Source organism: Curcuma longa, chromosome 14 (genome assembly GCF_044706935.1).
Source record: "Curcuma longa cultivar G26 ecotype Majalengka, Jawa Barat chromosome 14, ITB_CL_G26_1.1, whole genome shotgun sequence".
Lineage (NCBI taxonomy): Eukaryota > Viridiplantae > Streptophyta > Magnoliopsida > Zingiberales > Zingiberaceae > Curcuma > Curcuma longa.
This window is the reverse complement of record NC_133874.1, coordinates 4,272,745-4,293,436: the sequence shown is the minus strand read 5'-3', so window position 1 is coordinate 4,293,436 and position 20,692 is coordinate 4,272,745. Positions and strand designations below refer to the sequence as shown.

At 35.4% G+C, this 20,692-nt stretch overlaps 1 protein-coding gene across 3 annotated transcripts; it reads left to right on the top strand.

The window, feature by feature from the left end:
- Positions 1-1,300: 1,300 nt before the first annotated feature.
- LOC141845093 (DEAD-box ATP-dependent RNA helicase 20-like) lies at positions 1,301-9,662 on the top strand. 3 transcript variants are annotated; one of them, XM_074733138.1, is made up of 10 exons: positions 1,301-1,433; positions 1,517-2,241; positions 5,578-5,757; positions 5,859-6,020; positions 6,134-6,288; positions 7,077-7,169; positions 7,255-7,340; positions 7,434-7,660; positions 8,959-9,192; positions 9,273-9,662. In XM_074733138.1, the coding sequence occupies exons 1-10, from the start codon at positions 1,378-1,380 to the stop codon at positions 9,371-9,373; spliced, it is 2,019 nt and encodes a 672-aa protein (XP_074589239.1). In that variant the 5' UTR covers positions 1,301-1,377; the 3' UTR covers positions 9,374-9,662. The 3 variants fall into 3 exon arrangements, 1 of the variants encoding a protein (XP_074589239.1); XR_012603217.1 differs by lacking the exon at positions 9,273-9,662 and having other exon boundaries at positions 7,434-7,863; positions 8,959-9,049; XR_012603218.1 differs by lacking the exon at positions 9,273-9,662 and having other exon boundaries at positions 7,434-7,801; positions 8,959-9,035.
- The last annotated feature ends 11,030 nt before the right edge of the window (positions 9,663-20,692 follow it).

The following is a 20,692-nucleotide window of genomic DNA, read 5'->3' as shown; positions in this document are numbered from 1 at the left end:
GTCAAATTTTGGTGACAAAAATGTTATTCGTCACAAAATTACGATGAAATAATTATTCGTCACCAATTTGAGACGAAATATTTTTTTGTCGCCAATTTACGATAAATTTTACGATAAAATAATTTTTTGCAACGAAATTTACGACGAATTATATATGTTGCAGAATTAGCAATAAATAATAATTCGTCGTAAAAGTCGTCGCTAAACTGTGACGAAAATTCTTTTCGTTACAAAATTCGTTGTAAATTTAAGATGAAAAATTTTCATCGCTAAATTTTATCCCTAAAAAATTATTTTTTTTGTAGTGACTTATGGTAAAAGGTTTAACCATAGTGTTTTGATATTTTAGCAAAATATAATGTGACTTGGAGGTTGAAGTGATCAAGCTTGATGATGGACTTCATGGATTGATTGTAGGGCTATGAGATGATTCAAACTCGTAGATGATCATCGGGCTTGAGTTCAACTCGAAGACTACTCTCTCATGTATTGTATTGATCAACATTATAATTTTGCGATTATTTTATGTGTATATTGAGTTTTTTTGATAGGAATGTAAGAGAAACCTTACATTCTCTTTGCATGGTTTAACTAAGGTTTAGGTTGACCAAAGAAACTTCCTAGGTTAATGTAAGGCTTTGATCAACCAAAGGAAGTTGTTTGGTCGACTACAAACAAGGTCCCTTCAACTAAAAGTGTTTTATAGTTGAGTACGATGAGGGTTTTGAACTATGCTACATCATGTGTCATAAGCTTTAATGTAGGAGTGGAGCCTTTGAACTATGCTACATCTTCAAATTAGTGTCATACTAATTTGTTCCATTATTTCTATTTCTTATATTATCACTGTGACTAATTACACATAATACACTTTTTATCCAAATTTTGTTGTCTTTGGGGCAATGGATTAAATTCAGGGTTGTAACTTGAATGATGATTTTAATCCCTCGAATGGTGTATTTGTAAGAATTTTTTTTCAAATGGGGAACACAATCAAACTGTTTTGGCATCTCCAAATTATGTCATATTAATTTGCTTCATTATTTCCATTGCTTATATTATCACTGGAATTATCTTTTTTTTTTTTTGTTATTATAAAGAATTGAGAAAGTTGGACAATATCTATTCATCATCCCTTTAGTTAGACCATCATTGTGTTGGGGCAATGGTTTCCGCAAGGATCAAACCCGAGTTCATATTTGTTCCATAACACGAACCAATTTGGACCGGACCGGACCGGATCGGTTCGAATACAAAAGCCCGACTGGGCCTTGCTCCTCCGCCAGATCCGACGCAAACCCTAGCGAAAGCCTTCCCTGCTCTCCCGTCGCTCGATCGGAAGAAGCCAGGCGTCGGGACTTGGAAGGTGGTACGAGGATGAACCCGTTCGACGCTCGCTACGCTGATCTCAATTCCTATCGGGAGAGACGGAGGTGAGATTGTGTCTCCCTTTTTGTTGGTTCCTTCACTCCGTTGGATTTGTTGATTTCTTATGCCTTTTGTTTCTCCACTTCAGCAATTTCGCGCGGCCGCAGCCGCAGCCGCATATGAGCGGTCCGATGATGCCGTCTGGATCGGTTCCTCTGGGCGGTGGTATGGGATCTGGCCCCATCTTACCCCCTTCGGGGTCTAGCTTTGCAGTCACCGGTGGCGGAAGTATCTTCGCTGCCCCTCCCACTACCGCTCGTTTTCAATCCGGGGGCGGTAACGGAAGACCTGTCGACATGGAACGCTTTCGGGATGAGAGGTTTGAATCTGGGGGAGAAGGAGGCCGTGGACGTCGTGGTGGTGATCGCGGCGGTTGGGCTGGGAGTGGTGCGAGGGGTTTTGACTCGGGGAGAGGTGGTGGTGTGACCGGGAGCGGTTTTCACTCGGGGAGAGGTGGTAGCGTAAATGGTAGAGGGCATGGTTTTGGCGGTGGTGGGAAGGGAAGGGGACTTGATGGTGGCCGTGGCAGTGCAGGAGGAAGGGGAAGCTTTGGAGGAGGTCGTGGGGGTGGTAGAGATGGTTTTGGTAATAGGAACTTCACCAAGTCAACAGATGATCTGGATAGAGTTTCCCTCCCGATACAGAATTTCCATAACCTCGTCCCATTTGAGAAGAACTTATATTTGGAGGGCCCTTCGGTGCAAGCAATGTCAGAGCAGGAGGCTATGCTCTACCGAAGAAGCCGCCAGATTACGACAGAAGGCCATGATGTTCCAAAGCCTATCAGGTTCTTTCATGAGGCGAACTTTCCTGGTAACTTTTATACAAAATCACTTTTTTAATGCAACACTGTGGTCAAGACTATTTTTCTTGTAGTACAATAAGGTTTTCGTAGCAAAATCCTACATATAATTCTAATTTTTGACGGGATATTTTGGCATCTATAACCAAAAAGAGTAAGATGGCAGGATTTTGGTTCTTCCAGTACCTTTTGTTTTTCTTGTTTGTGATAGGAAAATCAGTTCAATAAGTTTAGGGTCCTAAGCACTTTTGTATTGAAACAAATACAATGATCTGTACCTTTTGGATTTTCATAGTGCTTTTATATCCACACAAACACAACTGTGCGCACTTCTTGGATTTTATTAGTGCTTGGTAGGGTGAAAGGTCACCTCTATATGCTAATCTATAGAACTTCTATCCTGTATCAATTTATGGATGGCAAGGAACCATCAAAGAGTTGAATTAGTTTCTAGATATAGAAGAATTGTTAAAGTTTGATGACGTTATAGTATTGGTGCTCTGATTTAATTATGGTTGAGATTTCATCAACTTTGTTGCTTAGATATCTATATCTTCTCTTCCTATATTTCATCTTACATAAATGGTGCACTTTTAAGGATTAAAATCATCAATACTTAAGGAAGGGAGGAGATAAGACAAACATAAGTAATTAGGTGAGTTGTAGATAATGGAGTGCAGAGAGGAGTGGAATACTTGAGAGGCAAAAGACATGAGTGAGATAACCCACCCAAATAAGCAAGAGTGCGGAAATGGAAAGGATTAAGTCTAGATGGTGTGTCCTCTCTTTTGGTGTCTTTTTTACTTTATTCAATAAAAAGCTGGGTCATTGACTTGAGGTTTTCTTTATCTTTGTAAATTCATTGTTGATTATGTTATATATATATATATATATATATATATATATATATAATACCTCATGACCATGAGCATCACGAACCTAAATTCTTTCTATCGCCTTTATAAGATTTGTTATGAGCGTACTTACATGGACTCTACTTCACCTTTCATTCCTATTAACACACTTGCACTAAGCTTGACATTTACAAATAGAAATAAGAAAAGAGTAGCTTGGCATAAAAATTAGCCTTAAGAGCTATTTAAATCATAGAACACTATAACTTGTAGCACATGACTGGTTCTTGTCTTGCTTTGTTTAACATGATTGCACATTAATCATATATAAATGATATTTAAGGAATTTTAGATTCTTATTTTTTCTGCTCTTTCTTTACCTTTCTTATGAATATTAATCATATAGTCTTACATAGACCTTAATAGAGACAAAGGGATAATATTATATAGCTGATTTCAAATAGTTGGGACAAATGGATTTGATGTTGATGATGATGTATCCTAATACCTATTTAGAACTATACTTATATTTGTTTTGAAGTTAATATTTTGGAAGACTACTAGCCTTTCTTAGGTCCAAATAATATAGTCCATTGTCAAACTAGAATTTGAATGGTAAACTTATCCTTGATCACATCATTTTTATTTTTGACCTCATGATCTGTCATATTGTAACATTTCATGTGCCTCACCTTTGTGCTTTCCAAGGTTTAAAATTTTGAGATGTGTCGAAGTTTTTAGTTTATGACCGAAATGATATGTTTTTGATACTATATCGTGTTGTACTAATATGGTTTTGATACTTTTTAAATATAAAATATATTAATTAAAAAAATATTTTTATTAATATTTGATTAATATAGATGGTTACTATTGAGTTATATTTGAGATGTTAAATGTTAAGTTCAAATTTTGATATTATTTCGTGAAATATTTGATACTTATTGAGTAAAAGTCAATTTAGGATTAGTTGAAATTCACAAAGTAGACATAATATGATCAAGTAGGTTTAAACTAGATTTAATTTGGATTTATTTTGATCAGTTTAAAATTAAACCAAATGTATATATAGAATAATTTAATTCATTAATAATAGTATATTTTATAAGGTTAAAAATTATATTATATTTATTTATTTTTATTTTTTTAACAATCTATTTTCTCCATCTTAAAGTGTGTTTTTTCTCTATTTACCTCGTGGACAAATAAAAAAAATAACCATCCTCTAAGAGGTTTTTCTTTGTTTACCTCGTGAATGGAGAGGAATATTGATATAACAACAATCAAATCTTATCCCAATAGGTGAGGTCGGCTATATGGATCCTTCTGCGTTATTGAGTTCTATCCCCTACTATATCAATATAAATAAATTTTATCTTGTTTTATTGTTGCTAACAAGACTTCTTTAGTTTTCTTCTGGGAAAAAATTGATAAAAGAGGAAAAAAAATTAACGAATGAAGAGAAAAAAATTAATAGAGGTAAAAGAATTGGAATTAACTGTGTAAAAAAATAAAAATTTAAAAAATGGAAATAGGGGAAGAAGATAGGAAAAGGAAAAAAAGGCCTTTCACAATGGCTTGCCACCACGAGGCAGCCATACTTGGCCTCCGCGACCTCACTGAGGTTGCTGCAAAATAGTAAATTCCGCCTATGTTGACTGACACGGCTTGCCCATTTTATTCATTGGTGATTTTATTGCTTCAATCGGGGATTAAAATTTCGAGCCGCATCGCGCGATACGGACGAAATTTTTTGTTTCGCCGATGGACCGGCACCGGCATAGCACCGACACTGCGGTTCTAGCCTGGGAAACGCCGCCGGAGGCGTCGCCTGTGCCCGGTGACGCCACCGGAGGTGACGCTTGGACTAGGCGACGCTACCGGAGGCGCTGTGCGGACCCGGCGACGCCTCCGCACATGGGCAGCGAGCGATGCGCGATTTTTGATTTTTTTTATTTTTTAACTTAGGGTTTAATTAAGTTTTAATAATCAATTCCTAGTTATAGTTCGGGATAATTTAAATAGACTTTAATAAAATCTATAAAATTAGCTTATTATTTTTAAAAAATATTTTTATTTTTTATTTTTAAATATTTATATTAAATTTTTTATTTTAATTAATATATTTTTTATTTTAAAAATACCGAAACTATATCGGCATGGTACGATACGGTACCGAAACTGTATAGTTCCGGTCTGGGACCGAAACCTCGGCACGGGTCGATATTTTAAACCTTGGCTTCAATATGGGTCAGTTTACCTTTTAAATTATTTTCCTACGAGCCAATTTATCTCAAGTCAAGTTGTAATTACGTTTCAACTTACAATAGGTGTTCTTCTAGCTGCAAAACATTTTCTTAGTTTTGAAATACTTTTTTAGGCAATATTCTCTTAGATCACTAAAATAGCTTTTGATCACCTCAATTTTAGATGTGACTGGTGTTTCCTACTTTGATATTCTTTCTTGTCATTTGCTTTAATTTACTTTGACAGTCAACATTCTCCAAGCTATAGAGAAATGTGGCTTCAGTGAACCAACACCTATTCAAGCTCAAGGGTGGCCTATGGCTTTGAAGGGCAGGGACTTGATTGGTATTGCGGAAACTGGTTCGGGAAAGACACTAGCATATTTGCTGCCAGCACTGATCCATGTTAATGCTCAACCTCGTTTGGGTTAGTCAAAATGAAGGAAAACTGAATAATTCTGACTGTGTTTTAATGTGTTGCAAATTCAAGCATACCATTTAATTCTTCATTTAAACCATGATTTCTAGCTTATGGTGAGGGTCCAATTGTCTTGGTCCTTGCACCTACAAGAGAATTAGCTGTTCAGATACAAGAAGAGTCAGTGAAATTTGGATCACATGCAAATGTTAGAAGCACATGCATTTATGGTGGGGCACCCAAAGGACCACAGATTCGTGATCTCAAGAAAGGTTGATTTTCTAGATTGCAGTTCATTTTTTCCCCTTGGCCGCTGTCAATTACTAGTTATCCCAAATATTCCAACCATAATCTTGTATATGCATTAAACTTACTGTTTTCTCAGGTGTTGAAATTGTCATTGCGACACCTGGTCGACTAATTGATATGTTGGAAGCATGCCATACAAACCTTCAAAGAGTAACGTACCTCGTATTGGATGAAGCAGATCGCATGTTGGATATGGGGTTTGAACCTCAGATAAGGAAAATTATCTCTCAAGTATGGTCTATTTCATGCTAATTAATTTCTAGTTTGTAAAGATATTGACAGTATCTTTATCCTTGTGAACGTCTTATTTATTGAGCAAAATATTGACTGTCTAGTGCCTGATCTTCAAGCCATGAAAACTATATATCATTGCCAACTGTTGTTGATATTCATGAGCAGTTTATCTTGTTTTATTTTCTCTCTCTTAGTCATTCAGTATGACCTATGGGATCATTTGCAGGTTGACTAATGATTTATTATCTTTTTCAGCCTGCCAAACAATTAATAGATAAAGAAAGCTGTGTTGACTGCCATTGATTAGAAAATTTTAACAAGATCTTTCATTTTAACATGCATGCATTCATGCTGGTTTTTTCTTTGTTAAGTCAACTAGCAACTGCACAGAAATATGGCCCTGAAGCACATGAACCTAAGTGAATGTTTTTATGTCATTTGACTTAAGAACACCTATTACGAGTAGGCTGATATGCTATTAATATTTTCATGATTTTGTGCAACTGAAATTAGGATTTGTAAGACTTAATGTTTTATTTTCTCCACTATATGGATTAATGTATTAATAATCTAATGTCACAGATGGCACATGATCCTAAACTTCCACATTTTCACTGTCTATTCCAACTACATCTATTTCTTTGATAACTTTGTCAGTTTTCATTTCTTGTGCTTTCATATTGTCTAACATAATAGCCGCTGGACATTTGCTGATTTTTTATTTCTCTGATTTGAAGATATTTGTTCTTGTAAATTGACAAAATGAAAATGGAACTGCATGACAGATTCGGCCAGACCGGCAAACATTATATTGGAGTGCCACATGGCCAAGGGAAGTAGAGGCTTTAGCCCGACAATTTTTAAAAAACCCGTATAAGGTGTGCATATTCTCGTGGATGTTAGCTGACATGTGTAACAGTCTTTGAGATATTTGAAAGAACTAACAAGTAACATAACTTTTAGATAATAATAGGATCTCCTGATCTGAAAGCTAATCAGTCAATAAACCAAATTATTGAAGTCATTTCGGAACATGAGAAGTATCCAAGGTAAATCAATTATTGGCAACAATTTGCTGTCAATTTTGTAGCAACTATGTGCAATATAGTAGTTTTTATGCTTTACACCTGTACCTGTTGTAGGCTGATTAAGCTTCTGAGTGAATTAATGGATGGGAGCAAGATCCTGGTTTTTCTCGAGACGAAAAAAGGCTGTGACCAGGTCACTAGGCAGCTTCGGATGGATGGATGGCCTGCACTATCTATTCATGGTGATAAAGCTCAACAGGAAAGAGACTGGGTTCTCGCAGAGTTTAAAAGTGGCAGAAGTCCTATAATGACTGCCACTGATGTAGCTGCTCGTGGCCTTGGTAGGACCACTTTGTTAAGGCCTTCTTAGTTTGTCTCTCACTTACGTCAAGCTGATCGGAAGTCGTTGGGCTGTTGACCAGTTTCTCATAAATTGAACTGATATTTTGGGTTGGTGTCTGAAGAGGTGCCTTCTGTCAAAGGTAGCACATCTGTTCTTTGTTTACCTCAGCTGAGTGTAAGCATGCCAGTACCACCAGGGAATGTAGGATCTCTCTCTCTCTTGTGTATCATGATTAGCAAGAATTTATTAAAATTTTACCATCAACAATAGAAATTTTGATTTAGCTACTTGAAGCTGTAGATGTTTCTTAAAGAAGAATCATTAGGAAATTGACTTTTTTAGATGACACTAATCTTCACTAGGATTGGTGCTACCCTGAACTTCCGTTGCAAGCTAAAGTACATTACTTCAACCTTAGAAACTAATGCTTAAGTACTTAATTGTATGCAGGCACACTAGTTTTGCCCTGCTTGATAGTGGACACAAGCATTGTTACAAGTCCTGTCAGCATAGTTCCTTTGCTAAAATGAGAAACCACTTTTAGCAAAGGTAACAATGCTGCTTTTATTTTTTTTCTCTGTTTAACCTATATTATTTTCTCATTTTTCTTATACATTTCTAAATTTATTTTACTTTAATTTGACTTACCAAATTCAAAAGGATCCTTAGAAATGTTAATCCCTGGTTCTTGTTCATATGTGCTAACCTTCACTGGTATCTGACAGTTGCTCTACTACTCCCTTCTAGGGCATGTTTCAATGCTCTTAAAATACCTTGGTCTGGCACCTCTTCATTTCAGTCAATGTTAGTTGGGCATCTTATCAAATACTTTTCTGGGCACCGCTTCAATTCAGTCAATGTTAGTTGGGATGAGGTTTAAACTGGCTCTAGTTCTTTGATAGAAGGATTCTCATTTTCTGGGAAATGGGTGCTGATAGTAGCCTCAGTGTTTTTTTTTTAAAACATGGAAAGTCTAGGATAATTTGCCAAGATTTCTTACTCGTGCATTGTTCTGCACTGCTGTCTGAGATAACATGGCTGATATTGTCACCAACCCTTCTACAGCATGAAACTGGTTAATTTTGTTATGCAGCCCAGTCGACCCCATGAAGCAAAATGTCTATAGTAATTATTTTACGGATAGTTGCGCAGTTCTGCTTTACAATTTACCAATCTGATTTAGAGTCGATATTGACCACAGGACCAAGATAACACAGACACTAGCAGAAAAGGCTCATCTCAACGGATGATTCTTGTACTCACCATTATATCTGATACGTTTTCACATTGTTGCAGATGTTAAGGATATAAAATGTGTCATCAATTATGACTTCCCAGTGAATCTCGAGGATTATGTTCATAGGATTGGACGCACTGGCCGAGCTGGTGCTAAAGGAATGGCGTTTACCTTCTTCACTCAGGCAAGTGCAAGATTTGCAAGGGAGCTTGTTAAAATCCTACAGGATGCTGGTCAGATTGTCAGTCCAGCACTGGCCTCATTGGCCCGGTCAAGCAGTGGTAGCACTGGAGGTATGCATGCTTTAGCTTTTCTACAGCTAAGATATAGAAGATCAATATTTCATGCTGATTGTTTCATTTGCTGATTTTAGGTTCTGGACGGAATTTCCGGTCAAGAGGACGTGGTTTTGGAAATCGCCCTCTCATATCTGGGTCTAATTCTATCCCATTAAGTGGGAGAAGGGCGTGGTAAGGGCAATGTTTTTGGGAGAAAAAACCAATTTATGCAATATATACTTTCATAGGTCCGGTTGCCAAATTAATTTATGGTCCGTCATGCTAGACAAAGAGGAAATTGGAAACCTTTTTGAATGTCTTTCCTGATGCAAAACAAGCAGTTAAATGTACAACACTAAAGGATGCTTATATTAGTTACTGGTTCAGTATTTGTAGTTGGATGTAAATTTGGATTTAGATGATGCCTAACTGACATAATCTCTCTCACTGGAACATGTCAATTCATAGTAAGAACGCTAAATTTACATGATTGTCGGGTTGGAATGCATGAGATGTTTTTCATATTAGTTTGAGTTTGCTGATAATACACAGGCCTAGGCTCGATGTTGTATTTTTCCAGTTAACGATTTGCCCCTTTTATTTTGGTAAAAGAAATTTATCTCTAAATTTCAATTATTTGTGATTGGGTGTTACAGTGTTTGTAAAATATTCTGTTTTGCTTTTGGATGCCCATGTAAACTCTAGATGTATTGAAGGTAGATATGCTACTTCAACGGCATCTCTAGAGTCGGTTCCACAGATATGGAAGAAAATTTATTCAGGTATACAGATGTTAGGCGCATGACAGGATCGATTTTAGATCACCACCTTCTGGAATTGATTCTTGATCATTATCAAGTTAGTAATACTATGCATCTACCATCTATGTTACCTTCTGGGGGCAATTCTAGATGTATTGAACTCTAGATGTATTGAAATTTCAATGCCTGATTGTTAATTTAAAAATCAGTGGATTATAAGAGATTATAGATTTTGTGTGAAATTGGTATACATGTAGTTACTCTGAAATACATGTAACAGGCTTGTCTGGCGCAAGCCATCCAAAATCTACAGCAGCTGACGGTGAAGTTTCCCAAAAAAAAAAAAAAAAAAAACTGCCATTTTGACCCTTTTTTTTTTTTATAATTTCGACGTTCAATTAATTCTGAAAATGATAATTTTTATTTTTGTTTGTTTATTAGATAAATTTAAAATATTACATTTAAAAGTCTGACCCAATTAATTCTAAAAATAGATAATTTATTATTATTATTTATTGAATAAATTTGAAATATTATATTTAGAAGTCCATTTCTAAGATATTCTTATTAGGATTCAAATGTTAAATCTTTTTCAAAGTCTATCTTTTTATTCTAAGATAGATAGTGATGTGCACTTGTCAACTTTACTTGGCAAAAAATCAAGAGTATTTTTTTCAAAAATATCATAAACTCAAAACTAGTCAAAACAAGAATCAAAATCTATATATAAAATTGGACTAAAATTACAATCAACTCCCTTGTTTGGTTACGATGCAAATTTATTTCAAATTCACGTTAAAAAATGAATAATAATAATTATTATTATTATAAAATCCAAATCTCCAACTTAAACCTCTCTCTTCCCATCCTCAGAATAAGTATTAAAACAAAGACATCATATATTCGAAGTTTAAATTGCATACTCATTAAGTAAATTATATTTTATAAATATTTGTAATAGACCGTAGACGTTGTAAATCTCTATATATCAAATTAAAATTTCGTTCACACACAAGTAAGAATTTGTGTAGTCAAGAAAGTAATAAGAATTTGCATCGTTAAAATATCATTCAACGCCCAAATAACCTTATAAAAGTGTTGGATTTGTACCCGATAAATGAACTAGGGAAAGACCGTTTACCTATTATCAAAAGAAAAAAAAATCCGACATTTGTTAAAAAATTCTTTATCTCCTATGCCTTTATAAGAGAGAAACAAGGATGAAGTCTTCTCTTAGAATCCTTTTGCTCAACAGCAAACCACTTGTCTATTAAAATTGTGTCCAAATTGATTTTTATCTCCAAATGAATGTAAGAATTAAATTCACAAATGGGTTTCTAGAAGATAGAAATTTACATGGAGTTTTGTAGTGCCTTTTTTGAAGAATAAAATTTGTGCAAGTTAGCAAGTTCATTTTGTTGTCTTAACTCTTAAATAAGCTTCTATGATGAGAAATTTAACAAATTTTATTTAATATGTTGGTGTGATTGATCTCGGATTAAGGTTAATCAAATTGACCTAGTTTCATTGATCAAATTCGAGAAGACTTGAGTTGAATTTAGATGTTTGATTAATATGTTAGTTGATTGAGCAAGAGTCAAATAGATCAAGGTTACCTGAAAACTTGAGAAGAAGTGAAAACTCCAATATTTTTATAAAAAAATAAACTTCTGAATAAATTGAATCAAAATTTTAAATTAATACGGCCTTAATGACAAGTACTAATAATTGAGCTAAAATATGAAGAAGTCAACTCAATAATTCACAAAGAATCTTAAATCCAAAAAAGTTCATTAGTCAACCATGAAACTAGCTAGTGATCTAATGCCATCCACTAAAAATTGTAAGTTTCCACTTGGAGTGTGTTGCATACCTGGCCACCACCATCCACTTGGACTTAGAAATGTTCTTTTTCTTCCATTAGTGTAGTGTTGGCTAAGTGAATGATCGATCACCAACAATTATATTCTAATGTCAACACCACCCAATTTCAATATAAATGGAGGAATTTTATCGATTCGGTTCGAGCATAAAGAAGAAGAGGAAGAGGAAGAAGAAAACGATCGAATATATATAATTAATGGGTAGGAGGAAGAATGGTGTGCCAAGAGGCTATGTGCCAATGATGGTTGGGAAAGGGAAGGAGGAGAGGTTTTTGGTGCACACCAAGCTCTTCAAGCACCCATTTTTCATCATCTTGCTAGAGATGGCAGAGCAAGAGTTTGGGTACGCGCAACCTGGTGTTCTTCGAATCCCATGTGACACCGAGCAATTTAGATCAGTGGTTAGTGCTGCAATTGCCAAGTCCAAGTCGGTTGCTTGCTATTTGTTTCTATTTATTTGATAGAGATTTCTTTCGTTTGTATTTGTCATTAAGAAATTATTAGACCCTTAATTTGTGATCCAATTTCAAATATAAAAAATTGTACCTATAATATTTAGTGTAAGTCGATAGTGTTACAAAGATTTTGTGTATGCAACGAGAGAGTTTATGACATTAGTAACTAGTCATCAAGACATGAACTACTCGACAAATAACAATCATGCCGCAACTATGAAGTCTTTCTTAATTGAGAAATAAGAAGTTATGAATCATTTTAGCATGTATTTTTAGGAAGAACTAACTTAGATAAGATATTCATCTTTCCGAGGAAATTGTACATATTCACTCCTTTGTATGATATTAGTTGCGAGTGAATCGATGGCTTTCTCTCGGAGAGAAGGGAGAGGTACAATAAGCGACATATGTAACTTGAGATCCTTACTCGCAACATGTTCAACACATAACCTTTTTATGGGCCAAATGGATGAGGCACTAGTTTAGCATTAGGGGATCAGAGTCGTTGTAATTGAACCGGTTCAATTGGTTTTTTGGGGGGGGTATGTTATGAGAATTTTACAAGCTCAAGAAAGTTGTTAATTGGAATAACTATTGAAAAAAATAACCAATTATTCAAAATAATTTGAAAAGAATAATGCCTGAATTCACAAAAATATCTATTTTGCTACACCTATTTGGAAATTAATTTCATTTGCTTCCAATTAATATATACCTATAATTTTATTGTAAATTGTAAATTATAAAATGATCCCTAAAACTTTTATTAGTATTTTTTTGTTAGGAATAATAATTATTTTCTTATTTGAAATACTTAATTTATTAAGAGTTTACCTACAATTTAGACCAAAAGAGATATATCATCTAGATGAGAAATCAGTTCCTAGCTATGAGAGTGAGAAAACGACTTCCAACAAGATATATAATATAAGAGCAATGATACACTACATGAAAAATATTACATAAAACTCAATATGACACACTCCATACAGTGAAGCCCACATCCATGTAGTTGAGTGTGTCATGTTGAGTTTCATGCTACATTTTTCATGTAGCGTATCATTTTTCATTTTGATATAGTAATAGTTGGTTGATCAATAGCATAGTCAACTGTTACTGTAGCAAATAAAATATTAGTAAGAACTCAGTTGATTGATCGACTTGACTATTTCTGCTATAGTAATACTGATGAACATTAATAGTCAATTGTTATTGTAGAAAACAGAAAGTTAGAACATTAATTGATCGACTTGATTAATTGCCCATTAGTCAATTAATGATACTGTAGCATTGAATAAAAAGTTTCAAAGTCGGCTATAGCATTTGACTATTTGGACATCAATCAATCAACTGATGAAAAGTAATAGTCAACTGTTCGTGATCAAACATAGTTGTTGTACAAGTGTAACGGTTAAATTCAATAGATTAATTGATTGATGGTGATGATTAGTCGATTGATAGACGGAAATCACCTTTGACTTGAAGGCTATAAAAGAAGGGTTTCAAGGAAGTTTTTGTTGTCAATTCATGGGGGGTTTTGGAAGAGAGTGCTACTGTATTTTCAGACCATCAAGATGTAAGAGATTGCAATATATGTGAGTTGAATTAATATGTCTCTCTATTGCACTATTTCATTTGAATTATTAACTCATGTGTCTCTTGACTTGAAAAGATATGATGGTTGCATCATTTGATGAAAAGATGCATTGGTTCATGAAAAGACATTAATCTCTTTATAAATATTCAAACTTCTAAGAGATTTCAAGTATGCTTTTTATAACTCAATATTTTTACTAAATATTGGGTTGAAAGGATTGTTATATCTTGGAGGTAATTTGCTAATAAAACTCATTAGCAAACTTTGATTAATGAAGGCAAATAAAACCTAAAGGAAAGTATTTTAATTTGACACGCCTCAACCTAAGCATTTCGATATGCCACAAATCCAATTCTCCTTCAATTTTTAAGATTTTATTTCTACAATGGAAATCGAAAAGAGTAGGGCATCTTTTCTCAATCCAAATGTTCAACTCGATCGATTCGATGGCACCAATTTTACCCACTAGAAAGGAAAATTATTCTTTCTACTTATTGTTCTCAAGGTTGCATATGTTCTTGATCCAAAGTTGGAGTTCATTTCCAAAACCAAAGGATGATGGTTCTAATACGGTCAAAGTTGCACGAAAGAAGCATGAAGAAGACATGGTGATATGTTGTGGTCATATTCTCAACACTCTCTTTGATAGGCTTTATGATCTTTACAACTTAATTGAATCTCCAGTAGAAATATGAAATGCACTTGAATACAAATACAAAGTTGAAAAATAAGGTACAGATAAATTCTTTATCTTGAAGTATCTTGAATTTGTCATGATTGATACCAAGTCTATTCTTAATCAAATATATAAACTACAACTCATTGTTACCAAGCTTCGTGAATTAAAAGTGGATATTTCTAAGTCATTTCAAGTGGGTACAATTATTACTAAATTACCCCAAAGTTGGAATGGTTATAGAAAGAAACTTTTGTATAGCAGAGATGATTTAACCTTGGAGGACTTGCAAAAACATTTGAGAATTGAAGAGGAGACTATGTCTCACAATCCCAAGTTCAATAGCAATGAATCCTTTAAAGTTAATGTTGCTGAAGCAAGCAAGTTTAAAAGGAACTTCAAGGTCAATAATGAAAGAAAATTCAAGAAGTTCGGAAATAGCCAAAAAAAGTTTCTTGGTAAATGTTTCAATTGTGGTAAGAAAGGTCATTGCAAAATTGATTGTAGGTACAAGTAAGAAATCAATGTCAAAAATATCAATGTTGTTAAAAAATAACATGAAGAAATCTATGCAATGGTCTCAGAAATGGAAATTGGCATGATAATCAAAATCAACATGACTACAACAATGTCTAATGATTGGTGGCTTGATTCTGGTGCTACCATTCATGTTTGTAATAATAAAAAATTATTTTCCTCATATCAAATTGAAAAGCAAGAATAAACTGTTCTCATGGGGAATTATAATGCAGCGGTGGTTACCGAAAAAGGAATGGTACATATTGAATTTTCCTCCGGGAAGAAAATGACTTTGAGAAATGTTTATCATGTTCCTGACATTAGAGAAAATCTTGTATCTTCTAGTCTTATGTGTAAGAATGGGCTTAAGGTTGTACTTGAGCAAATATCATAAATAAAAATATTTAACTCCATAATGGTACCCTATATAAAATTTAATAATAGCTCCTTAAAAGCGATAGAAATAAGTCTTTCCATGAATATATAGCAATCATGACTTTCAAACCAATCAATTTACATTCCTTCAAATCGACACATCTTTCAAAATTAGAAACATAACTATCTGAAAATTTCAAAGATTTCACTCATTCACAAACAACACGTCTCTGATCTCTAATCAATGTATAAACTACATTTAGCTTTGGTCCCCTACTACTTTGATCGACATCAAGAGTAGGTCTTTTACAAACAAATCACATATCTTTTCTTCTATTCAGATTATCTTTTATTTTTTCAACGATATTCATCACTGTATTAATCAGATTATCAAAAGCATTCTTCTCAATATGCATTATATCAAGATTATGATGAATCAAATGACTGTACCAATATGATAAATCTCAAAATATATTCTGTTTAGTCCATTTATGTGTACTTTCATATTCATAAATTATATCATATGGATTTTTAATAACAAATATAAAGTTATACACTCTGTACCAAATCTGTTGACCTATTAATCTCAATAGCGGAGGTATTGTTTCAATTCTAATCTTAGTAAATTCTTTTTATTTTTTTTAAATTATGATTTGGTAGTAAAAATTATCTATGTCAATTAAAATAACTCGGCTTCTTTCCATATTTCAATCTGATTGATTTTAATCTCTCCATACATATTAGACATCCTAAAATCTCAATGGTACTTCATCCCGATAACATATCATAAGCCAGAAAATCATTTATGATCCAAAGAAGAGCAATCTTCATTATAAACATCTAATTAGTATGCATATCATAGGTCTTTTATCCCATAGTTGTTTTAGCTCTGCAATCAATGGTTATATATAAATAACTTCTTCAAATTTTGTGGGTCAGACACTATCAATGTTAAAAATGTATGCGGCGTTTTCATATACATTCCAGGTGGAAGATTATACAAAGTTACAATAATTGACCGACCAACAAGAATAATTTATTCCTGATTTATCAAATGGAGCAAATCCATCAACACAGAGACCTAGTTGAATGTTTTGAGTTTCCTTTGCAAATTCATAATATGTTCTATCAAAATTTTTCCACTGCTCTCTATCAGATGGATGACCCATTAGTCCCTCTTCTGTTTCATGAGTTGCATGTTAAGTCATGAGTTAAGTAGTGGCTTTTGATGTATAAAGTCTTTATAGCCTAAAAGTTAAAGGTAAATAAAACAATTGAGTGTATGTTTTACGTCGCTGTTGACTCCTTTTGGTAGTCTTATACCTAGCTTAATTACAAAATTTATAAACTTTTGCATTTTCATCATCTTTCCAATATAACATGCAACTAGCTTTGCAAACATTAGTTCTTTCCACCGAAAGACCTAAGTCTTAACAAATTTTTTCATATTGTAAAAATTATTGGGCATTATATAATCACACGGCAATGTCTCTTCAATAACTTGAACAAAATCATTAAAGCAATCTTCAGACACATTATACTCTACTTTAACATTTAACAATCTTGCTGTAAGAGATAGTTTATTGTGTTTGTCACAACTATGTCATAATGGTTCATCTGCAACACTCAACAACTCTTAAATTGGAGATATGATTCATTATTCACATTTTCACCAACTCCTGGTACTTCTATCTCCTCCAATAGTGATGCATAAGCAATAAACAATTGTTCACCTATTGGAGGAAAATTATAACTTGCACTACTCAGTTTAACAATGAAATTCTGACTCGCTACATGAATTATCATTCTCTAATATGAATTAAATTGATGATAATAACTCTGATTCCCACTGACTAAGACTTATATGTTTTGTTCATAATCCTCATCAGATATGAACAGTTCACTATAACAAGTCCAATTATAGTAATTGGGGGTAAAATCAAATCTACAAAGATGTTCTCAAATTTTATCACATTGTAAAAATTTACCATTGTGACACTTTTCTGCATAGACATCTTATCTTATTTCCATTCATAAATTCAATATTACTTGAAGCAAAATCAAAAAATTATTCTAACCCAACAATAAATTCATCAATTAAACCTCTACGTTCAAGTAAGTTCTTTGTATACATCCAACTTCTTGCTTTCTGTTTTTTTCTAAATCTAAAAATTTTAAAATATAATTAATTCCTACTAAATTGGAATAACTTTTATCTAATATAAATAAAAACTATTATAGATCTCCTCATCAATTACATAAATATAATTAATTCCTACTAAATTGGAATAATAAAAAATAATATTCAAATAACTATAATTGTAAATATACCTAATGTAACGATCCGGCCCGTCCGCCCGTGGGAATTCTACTTATCCTGACCCCTATTTTTCTGTGGGTCATGGGTCGTCGACCATCGACCGTGCCGTTACCTACTAGGACTTTCCACCCCTGCCCAGTGGATTTTTGCCTTCCCCAGATTCGAACTCTAGACCTGCAGGCTAAAGTACTAAAGTTCCTTGAATCTGGTAACCAAGTGAGAAGACAAAAATCCACTGGGCAAGGGTGGAAAGTCTCAGTAGGTAACGGCATGGTCGATGATCGACGACCCATGATCCACAGAAAAATAGGAATCATGATAAGTAAAATTCACACGGACGAACGGGCCGGATCGTTACAATAAAAAAGCGCAATGAACAACGATTATACTATCTCTCCAATTACTTTAAGTTCAAGCAAATTATAGACCTCCACAAATAATATTACAAAATCAATAATTAAATATAATGTTCACAAATATATAGCGAATTTAAAATCATTTCCTATCAATTTCAGTTAAATTTTATGAAGTCAAATGTTGAGAACTAAAATTTATCGATAAACCAACATAAAATAATTATCAATTAGTTTTAAAAAATATTAAAAATAACGTAAACTCAGATTTATAGTTTCGCTAATGAATTAATTAGCTCGTGTGGAGTTTAATCAACTACTGCAACTACTTAAACCAACCATGAGTTCTGATTGTTGGAAAGTAGTTGGATTTCGACCTCCAAATCCTACCAATTAGTCGATCTTAAAAGTATCGGTTTTGATAGGAGCCTGCCGTTGATGTGGCTAGCGAATGCCTTTCTTATTCCTTCTAGATCTAAAGGTGGTTCACATAGTGATTGATACCCTACTTGAAATTTGGTTTCTTGGTCCTATAATTTTCAAATCCATATTTTCCTTCAAGGAAGCCTGAGTCTATAATGAAACCCCTATTCTTTCTTCCATGGCACACAATGCTCTCGTATAGGGGTGTAAACGAGCCAAGCTGCTCACGAGCTATTCGAGTCTCGATTCGAAAAAAAGTTCGTTTGAGTTCGTTCGATTAAGTTAACGAGCCGAGCTCGAGCTTGATTTCGACCTCAAAAATATTATCAAGCCGAGCTCGAGCTTAACAGTATTTGGTTCATGAGCTCGTGAACATGTTCGTTTAAAGGCTCACGAACGTGTTCACGAACATGCTCATTTTTAAAGGCTCGCGAACGTGTTTGTTAATAGACTCGCGAATATATATATATATATAGGATTGATATCCTGCGCGACCAAAAATCCTGACTCACGTGCGCGACACCCGACCCACGCCCACTGCCGCCGCTCCCGTTTCGCCCTCCGGCCACCTCCGACCGTCGAACCGGCCCCGATCGACGCGCCACTCGCCGGCGCGTCGACAGGCGTCGGTCCGGCGGCTGGATGACGACGAAATCGGCCGGAAACGGCTCATCTCCCACCCACGCCCACTGCCACTGCGATTTCATCACCGTCCGGCCATCTCCGGCCGCCGGACCGGGCCCGATCGACGCGCCACTGGCCGGCGCGTCGACCGGCGTCGGTCCGGCGGCCGGAGGTGGCCGGACGGTGGCGAATTTGGCCGAAATCCGAGACCACAGTGGCCGGCGGCGATTCCGGCCAAATCGCGGCCGGAATCCGGCCAAATTCCGGCCGGGGCGGAGGTCCTTCCCCGACCGGTCTCCGGCCGGAATTTGGCCGGATTCCGGCCGCGATTTGGCCGGAATCGCCGCCGGCCACTGTGGTCTCGGATTCCGACCGATTTCGCCGTCGTCCGGCCACCAGCGGCCGCCGGACCGACGCCGATCGACGCGTCGGCGAGTGGCGCGTCGATCGGGGCCGGTCCGACGGCCGGAGGTGGCCGGACGGCGAAACGGGAGCGGCGGGAGTGGGCGTGGGTCGGGTGTCGCGCACGGGAGTCGGGATTTTTCGTCGCGCAGGATATCAATCATATATAATATATATATATATATATTACCTGAATTATAAATATTATATATTTAATGAGCCAAGTTCGAACTAAGCTCGTTTAACTTTTAAACGAGTTATTTTCGAACCGAGCTCGAACTAAACTCGTTTAACTTTAAACGAGCCTTTTTTGAACCGAACTCGAGCCGTTTGCAAACTATTTAATTTCATTACGAGCCGAACTCGAGTTTAAGAATTAAAGCTCGAATCGAACTCGAGCCGAACTCGAGCTTAGGAAAAACGAACCGAGCTCGAGCTCGAGCTCGAGCCTCTTACTGTTTGGCTCGATTCGGTTCGATTACACCCCTACTCTCGTACTATGCTAGCTATTTTCATTGATAATGCTAGGTGATGTTTTTGTTGCTTTCTAAAATTAACAAGGCAAATCTTGCTTCTCTCCAAATCTTCCTATAAAACTTAAAATGAAAATTCAAAAATTAATAAGGCACACAAAATTTTAGACTGACAATAGTTGAGACAAACAGAGATAAAATTGGGATCTCTGATCCTGAGATGGCCCGCGGCTCCTGGCCAACGGCCGTCGGGCCCCAGCCAGTGGCCACCAAGCGAGCTGCCGTCGGGCGGCGGCCCGTGGCTCGTGGCTAACGGGGGTCAACCTGCAGCCCGTGGCCAACGGGGACCGGATAAATGAATTTTTCATCGCACTGACAACTAAAATATTTTTCGTCGTCAAATTAATGACGAATGACTTTTTCATTGCTAAATTAACGACAAATATTTTATTCGTTATAAATTAACAACGAAATATATTTTCATTGCAATTTAACGATGAATTAGATGACAAATTTAATATGTTGCTAATTCTTCAATAAATTTATTTTCGTTGAAAAATTTGTCATAAATTCATGACAAAAATATTTTTCGTCATCAAATTTTTTGTTAATTTACGATGAATTTTTTTTGTCGCTAATATTCACCTCTAATTT

What these genes read in the sequence shown, in the direction of transcription:
- LOC141845093 (XM_074733138.1), top strand. Translation starts at nt 1,378, where the DNA reads ATGAACCCGTTCGACGCTCGCTACGCTGATCTCAATTCCTATCGGGAG. An exon ending in TCCTATCGGGAGAGACGGAG is followed by an intron (nt 1,434 to 1,516) that starts GTGAGATTGTGT and finishes TCTCCACTTCAG; the next exon opens with CAATTTCGCGCGGCCGCAGC. An exon ending in AAGCAGTGGTAGCACTGGAG is followed by an intron (nt 9,193 to 9,272) that starts GTATGCATGCTT and finishes TGCTGATTTTAG; the next exon opens with GTTCTGGACGGAATTTCCGG.